The following is a 16,774-nucleotide window of genomic DNA, read 5'->3' on the forward strand; positions in this document are numbered from 1 at the left end:
AAAAATATATTAGGCTTTGTATTGCTGAAAAAGTATTTGAATTGTTAAAGTATGGGCTGATACAATATTGTAAAAAAACCTGACAAAATATTTAACTGAGGTCATCATTTCTTATCATGAAAAAGTGGGAAAGAAGCCTAAGTGTTGTTTAACATTTTGGGTGTCACAAAATGGTGAAATTTATTTCAACTTTTTTTAGGATCTTTTCAACATTTTTTATCATGAAAAGTCATCCATGCTTCCAGTGTTAACTGAAGCAAAGTGACACCCTGATTGGGCCCAATAGGAAGCAGGTATCTTTGAGGAGTTAGCCACTCTACAGACAGCTAGTATATGGAAAGTTGCTAATCTACCTGCCAGAGCAAACCTTGCAGGATCAAAGTAGGAAAGGACATTAGATGATATGTGGATGATAGAAATGTAAACATTAGCATGGTCAATAAAAGAACACGTGTGCAGAAGTATGCTAAAGGTTTGAATTTCAAATCAAGATGTTATTACATGCAGACAAATGATAATTTCAATAAGAGAGATAGAAGGAATAGTGCATGAAAATTGTAAATAAGATATATATATATATATATGCATGCCTAAGCAATACTTAGAACTGAGTAGGTAGCAATAAGTATGTAAGCCAGGTCCATGACACATCTAATGAGAATATAAATGAGAATAACTTCAAAGATATTGTCAGCCTAGCATGATATAAGTAATATATGCACCAATGAACCAGTAAAGGACATAGATAGGACAGACAGAGGATGTACAATGGACCTGAAGAAAAGCTGACATGAGCCAAAGTACATGTGAGAGTCACAATCATTGACCAATGACAAAATAGTTGTGTGCTACACTAGAGATAGCATGCACTATGCAAAGACCTAAAGATGATACAAAATGGCCTCTATGAGGCTGTAGAGGCTGTAAGTCTTACACCGAGTGATCTAGCATTGTGAGCAAAACTGGTTGTGCTGGCAGATGACAGAACTTGGCAGAACTCAGTGTTGTCAGAGAACTAGTTTATCATAATACAAGCGCTCCGATCGCCTTCGGACATAGTTCAACCTAAATCATAGTAACAGATGCTTATACACTACGTTCGCCGTCGTCTTTTCATCCTCAGTCTCTCCATATAGCATGTGAATGTCTCGACGACATCTCACTCTCGACAACACCATGTACAGTTGTCCATGTGCGAAGGAGTCCATGCGCAGGTCTAGTACTGCTTTCTGCAACGTCAGACCTTGACATCCGTTGAACGTGGTCACGTAGGCCAGTCTGAGAGGAAATTGTTTTCGGTTGACTGTCCAGGTGCTCCGCGGAGGCTTGAAAGAGAATGTGATGCGAGGCAAGCAATGCGTCTCACCAGTCTGAGGGACTTCGACTTCGACGAATCTGTGATGAAGTGCGGTGATGCGCATGCACGCATTTCGCACTGATCCGTTCTCGACCGACATGTTTCGTTGTATCGCGCACACCGCATCTACCTTGAGATCGAGGCAGTGCGGAGGGAGGCGTGTTTGTGTAAGTCAACATTGCTAAGTATTCCGGTGTCTGTTCTGGTGCATCTGGAGGCACCTGGTCCGCTTCTTTGAGATAGTCTGAGCTGAAATAAGATTCTGTATTGTTCATTCATCAGTCTCTGGCGTCATTGGACATGATAGGTGCTCACCGAAATCTCCAGGCAGTGCTTCGAGCATGATGTCGTTGAATTCGTCTACCAATATATTGCGAGGAGAAAGGAATGCTCATTGAATGCACATCATTGGATCCAGTAGAACGTGCGGGGGAAAGAGAAAGTCTATGGCATCAGTGATGCTCCCGATTTGATTGATGAGATGGAGACCTTGACGTTTCCCGGACCAGTCCTCTCCTAACGTGTCCACGAATTCGGTGTACTGTGGGTCTCCAAATGTGCATACAGGCGTGTTGAGAGTGAAGATGTACATGAACTTCCATAGAGGAGATGATTTCACGGACGCAGCCAGAGAAGCCAACTCTCCTGCACCACTGACGACGGGAGCTACTTGACAAAAGTCTCCCAAGCCGATGATTGGAATTCCGCTGAAAGGTTTGTCATAGACATTCATAATCCGACGGCATAAGTTGTCTACACATTCCCATGCCGCCCTATTTGCCATGGGCAATTCATCCCATATGATTGCAGTTGCGTTTCGAATGAGGTCTGCTCGAGCAGAGAAGGGATGTATTGTTGAATGAAGGTCGATGTTGTCATCGGTCATGGGAATTCCGAACATATAATGAGCAGTACGACTGTGCTTGTAAGCTGTTGCACAGAGTGCGCTGCTTCCCACAATCAGAATGATGTGTCCAGAAGCCCAGAGTGTCGATGCCAGTGCATTGACCATGTACGTTTTGCCTCTTCCTGGTCGACCCTCCACAAAGAACATGCAGTGTCGTTGGGATTGTATGCCATTGCAAATAGCATCAAAAATGTAACGCTGTTCCTCGTTCAACATCTCACACATGTTGTCCCATTGTGCTTCAAATGCAGCACGGTTGGATGCTAGAAATCTATCTTCGGTGATTAATTCAGCCATGCGCTTGTCAGGAATGCACATCCCGAAGTCTTGAAGGTGTCTTCCGCTGTGCGCAAGAATGTCCTCGATTTGGTGCAGTGTGTGTCTGTAACCGTTTGTGTCATCTCCGACACGCAGAATGTGATCAATTGACAGATTGTGCTTGAACTGCTCCCATAACGATGTTGTGGGATAACCTTCGAGTAAGACTTGTGCGAATAGAAAACGAAGTTGTGCAGGCGTTCGTAGACAGTCCACAGCTTCTTGTAGCGTGAGCAAGCCTTTCTCTGTTATTCTCGAATAAACCTAGGTTGTTTGCAGCTTCGTGGAAAGTGTTGAAGACCTGACCATTCACAGTTCATAGATCTTGAAAGGATGATGCTGGTTTGTGCAGCAGGAGGCTACAATGGTATCAGGCTGGTCAAAAGGAATTTCTGGGTGCACCTGTCTGCTGTCAGAAAGTGTCGGTTTAAACTGAGCTTACAACATACCTTGATGATGATGTGCGCATGAGGGAATCCCCGCTTTTGAAACTCAATTACCTTGATCAGGTATTTCTTTTCTCCAAATTGAGTGCGAAGAACACGTAAGACTTTCTCCAATCGAGATTTGAATATGCGAGCCACTACAATGGGAATGTCCGTTGCAGATTGGCCAGGATGAAGTCATGCACGAACTTCAGGCCAGTCTGGATTGAAAGTCATCATGCAAAAAAAGGTTGGTTTTCCAAATTTCCTGCCTAATGCCATGGCATCACACGTCTGTTCCAAGGTCCATGCACGTGAGCCGACGAAGCTTGAAGGTAGTTTGATGGTCGCTTCAAAATCTTCTTCATCTTCCTGATCTTGGACTTCTTCAGCATGTAGCTGGTGCTGTTGCGAGATGTATGCCAATCGCTCTTCTTCTGTGTGTGAGTACATGTCAACCAAGTATTCGCAGGTCAGTCTGCCAAAGATGCTGAATTGTTCGTTGTTATCTGCAAGCAGACGACTTCGATACCAGTCCACCTGTGATAGGTGTGGGATGCCGTCAATGGGAGTGATTCCCCAGCCGATGTCACCATGAGGAAAGAAAATCACATAGTGCAGTGGTTCATAGTGACACGATAAGATGTTGAGGAACTCGGGCTGTCTGTGACCCTTCCGACGAATGACAACTGACCGTGGATTGATGTCTGTCGAATTAGATGTGTGCATGACAGCTGCAAACTTGCCATTGGATGAGAAGTCCTTCAACTCCAGCTGCCTTTTCTTTCTCGAGCGAGGGCGGAATTGACACAGATGATGGACATAGGGATTCACGTCATTGAGATCATCAGTAATAGATTGAATGACTGTAGCATGGACTCTGAATTCAAGAGCTTTTTGCTGTCGCATGCATTCGTCGTAGAGAAACCAGTGAATGGAGTGATCTTCGTATTCTGTATCACGGACCAAATGATAAGTTCGTCCGGTGATGGCTACTGCTGGAGGTCCGATAGTTGGACCAGAGTTAAAGTGCTGGAAACCGCCGCTTATACCGATGCCTGCAAAAGAGAAGAAATTGTTCACTACACGACAGAATTCTATGATGTGTTTTAGGCGTATGTTCTCATTCAGCAGCATCCGCATGCGAACAGGCAGCGGGTGTAAAGGAGGTAGAGCCCGCGCGCCATTTCCACAGCAGAACGAGTCAGATTCAGTGGACAACAGAAGCGCGTGGCAATGTGGACACCGGCGGTTCCACATTGGCGGATCAATTGGAGGTGGAGGGTGTTGTCGAAGCGAAACCCACCATGGCACACGCTCCTGTTGAGGAGCCACGTGAGCAGGAGTACATCCTTGTTCTGATGCAGGGGACGGAGACAAAGATGATAGAGGTGATAGATTGGCTGGTTGCAAATTGCATTAATACATGAGTGAAATAGCAAACAATCGCACTATCTCACCGGTTAGCTGACATCGCAGAGCACTGCGCTGTTGATAATGCATGCGACAAATCTTGTTTTCATTCTGAAGATACTGAGGATCTGTGCAGGCAGCACATTTTAACTGTCGATGACACTGACGATTCACAGGCATCAGGAGGGAATAAACATCAACCAAACACGGTGCAGTTAATTCGAAGTAATCAAAAATACATGGACAGTTAGGAGTAAGCAGACAACAGAACAAACAAACAGATTAAGCCACTTTGGATGATGACACTGGTTCAATCTCTTCACCCGGCAACCCCTTTTTCACCGCTTTGGAAGACAAAACTTTTTCTTGCTTGGTCCCTCACCTATGTCCTCCGAAGCATCAAGCTTGCGAGCTTTGTCATTGTGCCGAGGTGATAGATCTAAATCAACATCTGAATCAGTATGAGATGCTCGCTTCCCCTTACCCTTTCCACCTCCGCTCCAATTGAAGCTTTTTAACTTGGCAGGAGGAACTGCATCTGCATGTCTGCGCTTCTCGATGACACCACTGGAAGGTCCAAGAGTGATATCGTGAACACGCATGACGCAGCGGTTGTGAAGGAGCTCAGAGATACAGCCTTGAACAATGATATGTTTCTCAGTCGTGCTTTCGACATGGACATCATGCAGTACAGTATCATGCCGCAACAACTCACGTGCATCTGCTGCTTCTATCCTGAGGATCATCCTCGCCTCACGAAGACACCAGTTCCTACTGCTCTCGACGAGTTCAAAAGAGCCTCTTGAAACCTTGCTGACGACAATGATGGTAGGAAGAGTCCTTCCACTGTCAGTCGGTTGCATCTCCTGAATGTAAGGAAGGATTTGTATTAGGAAAGGTACAAACGTAGAGAACAACGTATATCCACACAGTAAAGCTCGAGAGAGACATGTTCATCTATTGTGCTGGTAATTACGCAAGTGTTGATGAAGTAAATTCCATCTTCAGGTGGCGCAGTGGTTCCACTGAAGATGAAGACAGACACAGCGAGATCTGCAAGATCATCCTCTATGTCAAGAGAGAGAGGCACACATCCATCCATTTTCCAAAAGCATTTCCTGGCCTCCAATGCGTAGGGAACAGCATTTTGAATGCCAACGATGCCATGAAATGAGCACGCAGACGCCATGATGGTAAGTGATTAGGCCTATTAGGAGGAGAGTTAGGAGAGAGATCACTGCCATCTGAGATTCAAAAAGAGATCAAGTTGGAGCGCGCACGTGGAGTCTTTTCATCCTCAGAGTCTGTTGCATGCAGCGCGCGAAAGTGTCAACGACATTGCATGCTCGAAAGTGGTTGTTGATACTCAGCATGCGTTGAAAACAGCGCACAAATAGTTTAGTAACATCGCACTCGGAGACGCAATAATGGAATGAAAATAGGAACAGAGTTCAGTGCAGCACGGAGATTTTAAAAACAGTGTATGATGTACATCAACACAATACAGTTCCAATGTAGTCTCTTAGGAGAATGATTGATTGGCGCCAAGCGCACATATGAGACCAGCCCAAAATCACTGCAGACGTAAGTGCAATGCCCTTGCTCCGCCCTGCTATGCTTTTCGCCCCCCGGTACACCAAAGGGAGTTACACGGCAAAGTGGGCGGAGCTGCGAGTCTTGGCACACATGTCTGAGCGGTGAAAAACGTATTGGAAGAGATTGATGAAGTGATTCCCACGAGAGATTGACAAAGTGATTCCCACGAATCGGCAAGTGGCGCGCGCACATGGCGCCAGACCGATTTACACGACAAGAAGAACTCAGCACGAGCACAGGTGGAGCACAGACATGAAATTCAAAGATACAGCTGGAGCGCGCACATGGTAGACGCGAATTGGTTCCACGGGATCAGACATTCTGTGCTTATATATATTAGAATGTACACTGTAAAAATTGCCCATCAAATGTGTTATATCTCTTCTTACCACTGGACTCTTCATTTACTTCTGCATCTTTCAGGAACTATTAGTATCAGCAGATTCTGAGATGGACTTCATTTACATTGACATAGAATTATTTGCTCTGTTTCCTTTGATTGCATCAGTGTCTGGAGTATCTCAGTCTCTCTCTCTCTCTCCTCTCCTATTAACAGGGTATTTTCTTATCTCCACTACATGCACCCCAGATAATATCACTTGATACCCCAACTTTTACTTTAATTGACATAGAACTTGCTCCCATATTACATTTCTCAATGAATTTGCAGCCACATCATTAATTTTCCATTGCTATTGTAAGTGCTTGAAGAGAAAGGCTGGTAGTTGCCTGATATCTATATATGAGATCCCTCCTAGGTAATAATTACTATCAATGCTTATACTGTATCACTAGCAGCACAAGCATTCATCAACAATATTAAAAGCTGGTCTTACTAGCCTAAAGATGCTTTGAGGTCTAATATGTAGTAGATGGGTCTCACAATTATTGGGCTGACACCAACAAGTATCATTATAGGGTAATTTGATGTCTCAATGTAGGTTAACCTAGTAGGTCCTTGATTAATATAACTGACTTATTCTTATATAGTGATGATGGAGTTGGCTATGGTATACTTTGTTCCTTCTGGAATCATCACTAAAGACTCTGGATATTGGTAATGTACCTATGATAGGTACTGGGTACCTGATATGACATCTCTACCACCATGTGATGATGACATTATTGCCTATCAGTACTCAAGATATACTTTCTTTAATTATCAGAGGCATCTTTGATGGTAGAATTTTTTCATATCTAAAGGTGATATGTCTTCTTGCTATATATATCACCCCAATTAGCAGTAGCAATGACATCATTGCTCATTTTAAACTTCATCTGGAGTAGTACATTTGAGGCAGTAGAATACTGACTCTTAATGATGGATCCAATTTGTTTGAGGAGGATATAGAGATGATAATCCACTATTATGAGCTTGACTATTTCTCTGGTATGTCACCAGCAATAACTTTCTTCCTGCTTATCCTCATCAAAAAAATCATATTTATAATATCTGCTTTCCTGCCATACTTAATCACTAATATGTTAGAATCAGTTAAATTTCTAGACCAAAAGGAGCCATAGTTGGGGATGAAATATAGTACATTCATTTATTTGTGAGCTTATTGATGTCTAAGTTGACAACTTGAAGGGAATTTATATCCACACATGCTTCTATGTGATAGATATGCTATTGAACTAGGAATGTGCACACATTGTCAAGCAACACTGCAGGCATTTTCACATTTTCCGCCACCCAACATCCAAAAAACACTGATTGAGAAAATGCATTCAGTGGTCACCCATGCTCCATGAATGCATGAACATCAATAACCCCCTGAACCAGCTGGATCAGGCAAAGAGAAACATGATGCATCAGTTTTGTTTAGTCTGCACTGACAAATCAAATTTCAAAGTCTGCAATTATATGCGGCAATTGTAATGCCACATCCAGATTACATAATCTTTGTCTTTTCTTCTCAACTTCCATTGTTGTTGAATGCTTAGTGTTCAGTATCAATGTCACCAACAAACACTTTGTATTTAAGATTCACCTCCAGCAAGCAGTTGAACACCTAACATTTTTAACTGAATGGATCTTTTCACCATTGTTGAATACTTAGCATTTGATGTCAAGACCGTCAAACATGAGGTTGACATTGCATGTCAACTATTGTTGACTGCATATCTATCACAATCATATTATTGACTCTGAACACTATGAACTTGACTTGGATGTTGCATGCCTAACTGTTGTTGACTGCACATGTATCATGATCATATCATTGACTCTAGATACTATGAACTTGACTCAGACATTGCATGTCTGACTATTGTTGACTGCATGTCTAGTTCTTTCAGTGTTCTGCATCTTTAGTTTCATTCAATGGTGCTATTGGCGAATTCATGATCTCGACTCATTTCAGGTTGATATCAACAAAGCGGTCATCTCTGGCTGTGGGCATCATACAATCAACTATAAACATCTGTACAATGGCGATAAACTTCCAGAACCTGATGTAAAAAAATCATATAATGAGTCTTCCTCAACTTCTTAGTGGTTGAGGATCACAGTTATGATTTTGAAGGTCACAAACATCATGTTGTCATCTGTATCTTATCAGTATTATTTATGATCAAAGTACATCCTGACACTACAGCATTGACTAGGCAACTTTTGCACAAGGGGAAAAACACGATTATTCCACCCTCCAACATCTTTTCCTATAGCTACTCTGAGTCAGCTAATCTGAGGGCATGTTTAGTTTGGTCTTTTCTGATTTTGAGAATAGGGTGTATTTACGAGATATTACTATGATTTACTGTGATCTATATCTTCATTCTAGTTTTGCATATCTTTGCAACCATCTTCCTATAGCATCATAGTACTGCACAAAGCCAGTTATTGATTTGACTACACCATCTATCAATCTCCATCTTAACCATTCTAAGTACTACATTAAGTTAGTTAATGATTTAATGACCTTCAAGTATCTAAGCACTACATTAAGCCAGTTAACAGTTACTGTTCCCAAGATTTACCTTAATCTCATTCCTTTCAAAGTCATTAGGAAATTGCTTGCTTTGACAACCCAACTTTCACACCTCCTTCTATAAACAACTACATCATCAACCATTGGTGCTTATTTGAACCATTGACTGTAAAGGATAGTAAGAACTAGTGATTCTATTGCCAATCACATCATAGTCAAATAGTGTATATCCTATTGGGATGCTTAGTGAGAAAGATTCTTAGAAGGGTCATACTTGTATACCACTCCTTACTGAACTTCATCTATTTAGCCCAGTACCATACTTATAATGATCAAACCCTAAACTATCTTCAAAATGCTTTGGATATATTTTACAAGCATATGAAGGTGCTTATTAAGTTGGGTGTAAGGTACCACTTCAATAATTCAAACATACACAGCCTTATCCACTATATCAGCCCTATATGTCTGTTTGATGTTATGGACAATTACAATACAGAGGTATTTGAGCACCTTCACATTGATTTTACTAAGAACATCTAAAGAGCAATCAATAAAAGGGAGTAGCATCCTCAAATAACTTTCTAGCTGGATCAATATGAGAAGGTGTCATCTTTCTGTCCACACCTAGATGACTCAGGTGAAGTCAATCTCCTAACTCACATATCCCTACCAAAAATTTTAGTCAATTATTATAGAGTATCATCAAGTTCCATTACTGCCCTGGACTGGTACATGACCTTAAAAATTATCTTAATTAATGTCAGAAAAGGGCTATAGATGAAAGATTAGAGATGATATAGCTTCCATTTGATAAGCTTAAAATATACCATAGTTTTAAGTTTGTTTCAAAGGAATTAGGGAAGGACAAGGTTGACAGTAGTAGACACTGATTGGGTAAGGGCTTGTTTAGAGACTTGTAGTTCCCATGGTCAGGAACACTTTGATAAAAAATTTCCCTTATTTTTCCTATCAAAACATTGAAAAAAGTGATTTATGTTTCAATGATATTCTATGTGTGGGACATGATACAATAATTAGACATGTTCCTTTGAGGATAATGCTGTATTTTCCATCTATTATCTTTGAAATAACAGCTTAAAATAATGTTAATTTTCTTTTGTATTTTTCAATATACACAGAACATTTGGCAATATGAATGAAAAACAACATTTTCACCAATGGCTCCCAATTCATACTGAGACATTGCTGGCACTTATGTGTTAATAAAGGTCAGTGTTCATGGTTTCTAAACTTAGTCTATAACATTTACATTAGTGAGCTTTAGCTGCATAATGATAGCTATGGACATGGAATTTGATTTAGACTGAGATATGGGTGAGAAGGAAGTTTTAGAAAGAAAAGTATTGGACTCTGCAGAACTGCAGTGTATCAACAAGATATTAGTACTTTAGTTATATTATATGCCTAATCCTTTGTTTATAAGTTACAAGTACCTCCCAAACTATGTGAGACAATAGACTCATACCACACTTTCACTGCATCATTGTCATCATATACACTTTTCTCAGTGGTATTGTCCTATCAAGATGGGCTCACCGGAGGAGTCGCAGGTATCTAGTGTCAGAAATTTCTGGGTTTGATTTTAATGCATTGTAATGCATTCTAATGCCACAATGACAATGCACCCATGGCAATGGGAATGCAATGTAAGCTCCGTTTTGGAATGCCGACAGGTGCCAGTGATAATGTCATGGCAATGTGACACCAATTACTGCCAATGCCCATTGTCGTGACCATTGTGAACTTAATATCAATATTATTATAATGGTATTAAAATAAATGTATAGTCCATGGGAATGTCATCTATCTGATTATGATGGTACCCTAGGCTGGCGTGATTATCCTATTAGTCTATTATAGTCTCTTATTATATACCTATCTACCGTCTATCTGTAAGTTATCTATCTACTATCTAATCATCTACTGTAGTCTATTGCATTATTAATCTACCGTAAGTTATCTACTATCTTAATCATCTACTATAGTCTATTATATTATTAATACATTGTTTTATTACACAGGCTGGTTCGAACTAATAACTACACTATTTCTTACAGTAACATTATATACAGTTAGTAAGCAAAACTGTTAGACTACTAGGGCTTTATTATAAGGGAAACCAACTCTATTAGACTACCACTCTATAGCCTTATTAACTTATAATAAATTGAAGACCATAAAAAGAGTTGCATTGCATTGAGTGATTGGGGTACAGGATGTGTAATGGAAGTAGACCAAATAGCTCTGCAAGCAAGGCTGGCTAGCATTTCATAGTGTGACAGTTCATTGAGAGGCGGAGGGAATGTAGGATTAGGATGCTGAAGAAGTTGCCTGTCTGGCACAAACATTTCATAGCAGGCACCATACTTGCGACCACATAAGTGGATCTCTTCATCAAAGGCCATGCTTTCCTCGGAGACATTTTGACCCTTCTTCTTGCACTTTGGCTGGTTTGCCTTGAGGATCTTATTCTCCTCAGTCAACTCCTTGTTGATGTCCTTGAGTTCTTGCAACTCGAGCTGCAATTCTCACAAAGCCTGAAGCAAAATTTAGATGACATGAGTGACAGCGAGAGGATTGGCACAGACCTGTTTGATATCGGCAAGGCCTGGTGTGTTCAATGGTGGCATTGCGACAGTGGAAATGACCAGGGCACCTCGATGAAAGGAAGGGTAAGGTAAAAGTTATCATTTGAGGTGCTTGAAATAAGGAGCTAGACGGTGCCTTGTGCTGGTGGCAAGGTAATTAAACACTGCATAGGATGAGTCATTCAAAAGATAACAGACAGGTAAAATGATGCATGGTACACTTACGTGGCGCAACTGAGAGAGTAATCATTACCTTATGCCAAACACCTAGACTTCCTTGTGGCGAGTGTGAGCGGACATGTGAGGTTGAATATGAGCAGACATGTGACATGATGTATGTCATGGCTTCCTGGGCAGCTTTACCAAGCTCAGGTGGATAGTCTGTCATAAACTCTCGATGATGGATGTGGTAGCCGATAAGGGAGATAGTAGGATAATGTCGGTATCAATATTACAAGAACAGTATAGGCCATGATGTTCAGGGATGTGGAATGGGCTTGGTGAGACTGTTGTGAGAGTTGAACAAGCAAAATGTGAGGCCTTCCATGTCAGATTGTGGAGAAAAAATGAGAGCATTGAAAATGCAAGTTCCAACACTAGTTTGAATGACACCAGCAGCTCCGCAGGCATATTTGTGTCCAATAGAGCTGGAGATGTTGGTGGATCATACACTTGTGATAGTTGAACCACGTGTACATATAACAGATGGAAAGAACTTACATATACTAATTTGCGTAATTCATCAATTTTTTCTTGGCAGGGGTGTTGAACCAACATCATCGATTCGTACCATGCAGCATACTGATCAAATGAGTAGATGAAGATGATATAAGACTAGTTCTTCATGCTGGATGACCAGCAGACTTGTGCATTGACTTCATACACAAGAACATGTCAGTATCAATCATATCAATAACCAGATAATCACCCCAGATGCTGTGATCTTCTGCCAGTGCTGCGGCACTGCAGATAATAGAGTGATCTGAAAAAATCCAGATGAGGTCCTTGGTCTTTCACAAACACGCCAGAACTGAAAGTATTTGTCTTTGAGAGAGCGTTGTCCAACTGGAGTATTGTATGGGTGAACGAGCACAACTGGATGAGTTTGACCATCCATGACACAGGTGAAAAGCATTAGTAAATGCCCAAATATCACTCCAGCTTGAGTCTGAATGATAATGCAGTCATATCAAGGGAAGTTGTGAAATGATGGGCTGCATTGAAGGTAATCTGTGGTGGTTCGCCAGTTCACAATGGACTCGTAGTTGACTTTTATGAATTGATGCTCGGTCACCTGCATTCTATAGTTTAGACATGAATTGGAAAACAACAGAATGACATACAGTTTCATCAGGCATGAACTTGAGTCATTTTCCACCAGATAAAGGTATTCCGTGAGCAGGGAGGGAATCACTCAGAAAGTTTGCAAGCTTGATGCAAAACCAATTGAACACATTGTCATTCGTATGCAGTTGCTCCAAGGCCACAAATGTCTGCTCCTTTTGTGCCACACCCAACTTAACATAGAATGTGTCGTCAGAATCATTGTCAGGGTGTTCTTCATCATCCTAGCTGCCCTTTCATGGACAAATGAGAGTACACACCTGTTCAGCAATGTTCTTGAAGTTCATCTGCTGAAGATAAATTTGTCTGATTGGGCCATGACACTTCTCATTCAGCTTGGTGTTGGTGTTTCACATGGCACCTCTTGCCTCAATATCGTCAAACAGGTGAGCGTGTGCATGTCGTTTTGGGTATGCCCAGTTCTTTCCTGAGTCATCCTTTGCGCTATATTGCTATATGATTTAGATTGTCAGTAAGAATTCAACACACAACTCAAATGAGAAGCTTACATCCAATAGTTGAGTGGACTCCTTTATGGTACGATGGCGTTAAGCAATGGTTTCTGACATATGGAGTTCGAGAGCTGCATACATGTCAATGTTGACATATTCATGAATGCATTGAAGGAGTAGGTAAGGAAGTGCGTGAGTGGCTTGGTTGATGATGTCATGCGCAGCAAATACAATAAGCTACAGAACCATCAGAATTGGTAATACAAGTCAGAATTGATGAAATTGCCTTACCTTAGAAATATCTTCGTACTTTGAGCCATCAGAAAATGATATGTCCATGACATGATTAAAGTGATTGATGTTGTGCCAACGTGGCATTGAGTTGAAGCTATTCAAATTGTAATGTCAGTATCCACTATACCCAAAGCCGAAAAACATACTATTCATCAATTTTAGACTGTGTCTGCCGACCAATTGATTTGATGTGTTCCTGAAACTGGTCCAAAGATGGTCAGAAAAATTACCTTTGTTATTTACATGTAAGCGGTCAAATGAGACTGCAGAATGGATGTCTGTGTGAGCAACATCTGAAAATGCATTCCAAAAAGAACAATTAGAGTTGGGAATGAAGGTACAACAACAGGAAACTTATATCTACATCCTGGAGGCCTCAAGACATTAATACCTTCTTTTTGTCTTCTTGTCGAGTGAAACTTCGAGCCTCTCTAAGTGTAGCTTGTATAGATATGCTTGTTTGCAATGGATATGATGTAAGCACATCACCAAGTTCCTCTCTAGGAACAAGACAGACAGGACAAGGGAATTTGCACCTCATTCCACATATCAAGGTCATAATGCATCTGCAGAATAGCCATTAGTGAGTCATAATGATATAGGCAACACACGTACTGCTCCTCATAGTCAGCCGATAAAATAAGAATAAGTAGGTAAAAAAGACACTTGATACCATCCCAACACTTGATGCAAAAACCAGTTTTTGAGAGTAGTGTGAGTGATTTGAGAAGGCACTTAAATGATTCATGCCAGACGACATTCTTGAAATTGACGAAGGACTGAGTTCCAGAATATTGTCTCTCTTCTTCAACCTGCAAGAGTCAGTCATAAGCATAGAAGCTGATGACAAATTGAATAATTCATTACAATTGGAAGCCAGCCTATGAGGCGACCACCACCAAAACCCTCACCATTGCATATTCTGACAGGTGAATTTGCACATCGTGCAATGACAGGATATGCTTTCTGATGACCAAACAAGGAAAGTTATGCCTTGTTGGCATATATGATAAAAGTGAAGGGTTTTCCTTCATCCTTCAGCAAGGATGACTACAAAACACACATTTACATTGTTAGAACATTCAAATTTAGTAGCACATACATACTTGACTATCCCAGAAGGCATTGGCCATCCATGGCTCATCAAAAAAATGCACAAAGTCTTGTCCATCATACTTGTTCAACCACTGAGCATCAAACATGAAATGCGGACAAAGGCAAGGATCTTTCAACAGGTCACAGGCCCAGTCCCAGAGCAGCCTATACCTGTTACGACGGTAAGTCGCGTGCGAACTGGGATGATCTAACAGCGACGATCACGACAGTGATACCACGTGCTGAGAGTCCAAGGTCGGCTCCCACAGAAGAGCAGGAGTTGCGTACGTTTGCGGAGGCGAACGATGATAGCGGTTTACAGGCAGAAGGGGTCTCAAGTCCTTCTGAAGGTACGGATCTGATGTCAAGCAGGTAGCTTTAGCAAGACAAAGGTTTCGAGGTAAAACCCAGTAGGATTAAAGTAAGGAACATCTACTTTAATCTGTCGACCTTATATAAGGCTACTCTATCGTATCTAAGCTCAGCTTGAAGCTGGGTTCTAAGTGCTTATCTATCGAGTCAGAGATACCATGCATGAGGCAGGTTTCTATCTAAGATAAGGACCGCGAGGCGTCCTTCTATCAGTACATGAGGCAACATGAGGCTTGCCTTCTATCTTGATAACATAAATAGGTCTTCTAGACCTATGTCATCATATCATGTAAGCGATCCAGATTGCTTACCTAATCCGGCATCTTCCGGACTTCTCTTCTATTCGTCATCTATCATCAAGGCCTAAAGGCCCGGTTATCGTGTCGTTGCCGTGCAAGGTGGCAGAGGGCTGGTCGTGTAGCTGGGGGCTCACGTAGTGACTGTAACAATACCAAACATTAAAATTGTGCTCCTGGTCCCTATGCGGGACCGAAATCACTTTCTTTTTGAACTACACTTAAAAATTAATTGTTAGCAAGGTATAGCAAGCCAATACTCAGCAGACTTACATTTGCATGACAGGGAGATGCTACATCCCACATCTTACAAATGCTGTCATAGTTAGTAACTGAGAATTTTTCAAGTACAGTGCAACGGATGAGACCAATAAGCTCATTCATTTGCAGTTTCGTAAGTTTGGCTTTCAGAATCAATTTAGCAAAGTTCGAGTCAATGTGTGAGGCAGACGGTTCCCAGGGAATAGTATTTTCAGGTACTTGTGAGTGAGTGGCAGTATGACAACAAAAATCAGTAAAGCGATCAGTTTTCATAGGGATGCCGCTACATGATGCTCTGTCCTGATGTCATCCTGCTGGAATGCAGGTGGCAGGACATGATCATCTGGTGCCTCTTGCAGCACTGTGAATGGTAGACCTACATGCAATAAATGAATGGCCAGGTCTAGTATTGACAATAGAAATATAAACATACCTTCATCAGGATTTACATACGGGTCATAAGTAGGTTCATGCATAGCAGGAGCTGCATTAGAGCCTAGAAATCATTAAATAAAATACGGATCCATTAAATCAAATCAAACCTCGGGATGCACCTGGCTGTTGTAATAATCAAACTGGACAGTATTGAGGGTTCAGCAGCTCAGGGTTAGCTTGAGCTGTCAAGAGGAGTTATGCACAGACCATATAGTAGACCTAGTTGAATGTACTCACCTGCTTGAGCATTCTGTCTCTCGTGATCTTCCTGCATCCGTAAGGCATCCCCCTTGCAGGCCTTCTGGTGGGCAGCAAGTCCATAGCTCTTGAATTTCTGGCTGCAAGTGTTGCAAATTGAGGTCCATTCAGATGGCATGAAGGTGTGTACAGTCCAAAAGTAATAATAATATGTAGATACAAGAATTTGATAGTGATATAAACAGGTATATAGATAACAACCTTATTGATTGAGATATCACATTCCAATGCATTGAAATGGTGCATGCAACCATGGGAATGATATCATGATATCAACAAGATATGATAATGATTATCAAATATTCTAACAGATTGGAACACCACGTGATGTTGTGGAAACAACATCTCAATGGCAATTGCAATGTCACACCATTGCAATGGCTGTAGGAAATTTCCAACAAGAGAT

General features: G+C 41.3%; 3 protein-coding genes across 3 annotated transcripts; 1 reads left to right on the forward strand and 2 right to left on the reverse strand.

The window, feature by feature from the left end:
* Positions 1 to 9,177: 9,177 nt before the first annotated feature.
* On the forward strand, positions 9,178 to 9,492 carry F5891DRAFT_964054 (uncharacterized protein; the record flags this gene model as incomplete). Its single annotated transcript, XM_041376065.1, has 1 exon — positions 9,178 to 9,492. A coding segment is annotated over one exon (315 nt), but the record flags the coding sequence as incomplete, so codon positions are not given.
* A 1,622-nt stretch (positions 9,493 to 11,114) lies between these two features.
* Positions 11,115 to 11,603, reverse strand: F5891DRAFT_986523 (uncharacterized protein; the record flags this gene model as incomplete). Its single annotated transcript, XM_041377786.1, has 2 exons — positions 11,115 to 11,492; positions 11,562 to 11,603. The coding sequence occupies 2 exons, from the start codon at positions 11,601 to 11,603 to the stop codon at positions 11,115 to 11,117; spliced, it is 420 nt and encodes a 139-aa protein (XP_041218298.1).
* A 1,325-nt stretch (positions 11,604 to 12,928) lies between these two features.
* F5891DRAFT_986524 (uncharacterized protein) lies at positions 12,929 to 16,486 on the reverse strand (the record flags this gene model as incomplete). The annotated part of the gene is made up of 18 exons (XM_041377787.1): positions 12,929 to 13,078; positions 13,166 to 13,211; positions 13,260 to 13,349; positions 13,497 to 13,594; positions 13,649 to 13,745; positions 13,798 to 13,853; positions 13,895 to 13,944; positions 14,169 to 14,217; positions 14,263 to 14,463; positions 14,519 to 14,617; positions 14,758 to 14,917; positions 15,035 to 15,104; positions 15,430 to 15,457; positions 15,552 to 15,629; positions 15,688 to 15,720; positions 15,963 to 16,051; positions 16,109 to 16,171; positions 16,348 to 16,486. 18 exons carry the CDS (start codon positions 16,484 to 16,486, stop codon positions 12,929 to 12,931), a joined length of 1,596 nt encoding a protein of 531 aa, XP_041218299.1.
* Positions 16,487 to 16,774: the final 288 nt, after the last annotated feature.

This window comes from Suillus fuscotomentosus (assembly GCF_016647785.1).
Source record: "Suillus fuscotomentosus strain FC203 chromosome Unknown F5891scaffold_121, whole genome shotgun sequence".
NCBI classification, from domain to species: Eukaryota; Fungi; Basidiomycota; class Agaricomycetes; order Boletales; family Suillaceae; genus Suillus; species Suillus fuscotomentosus.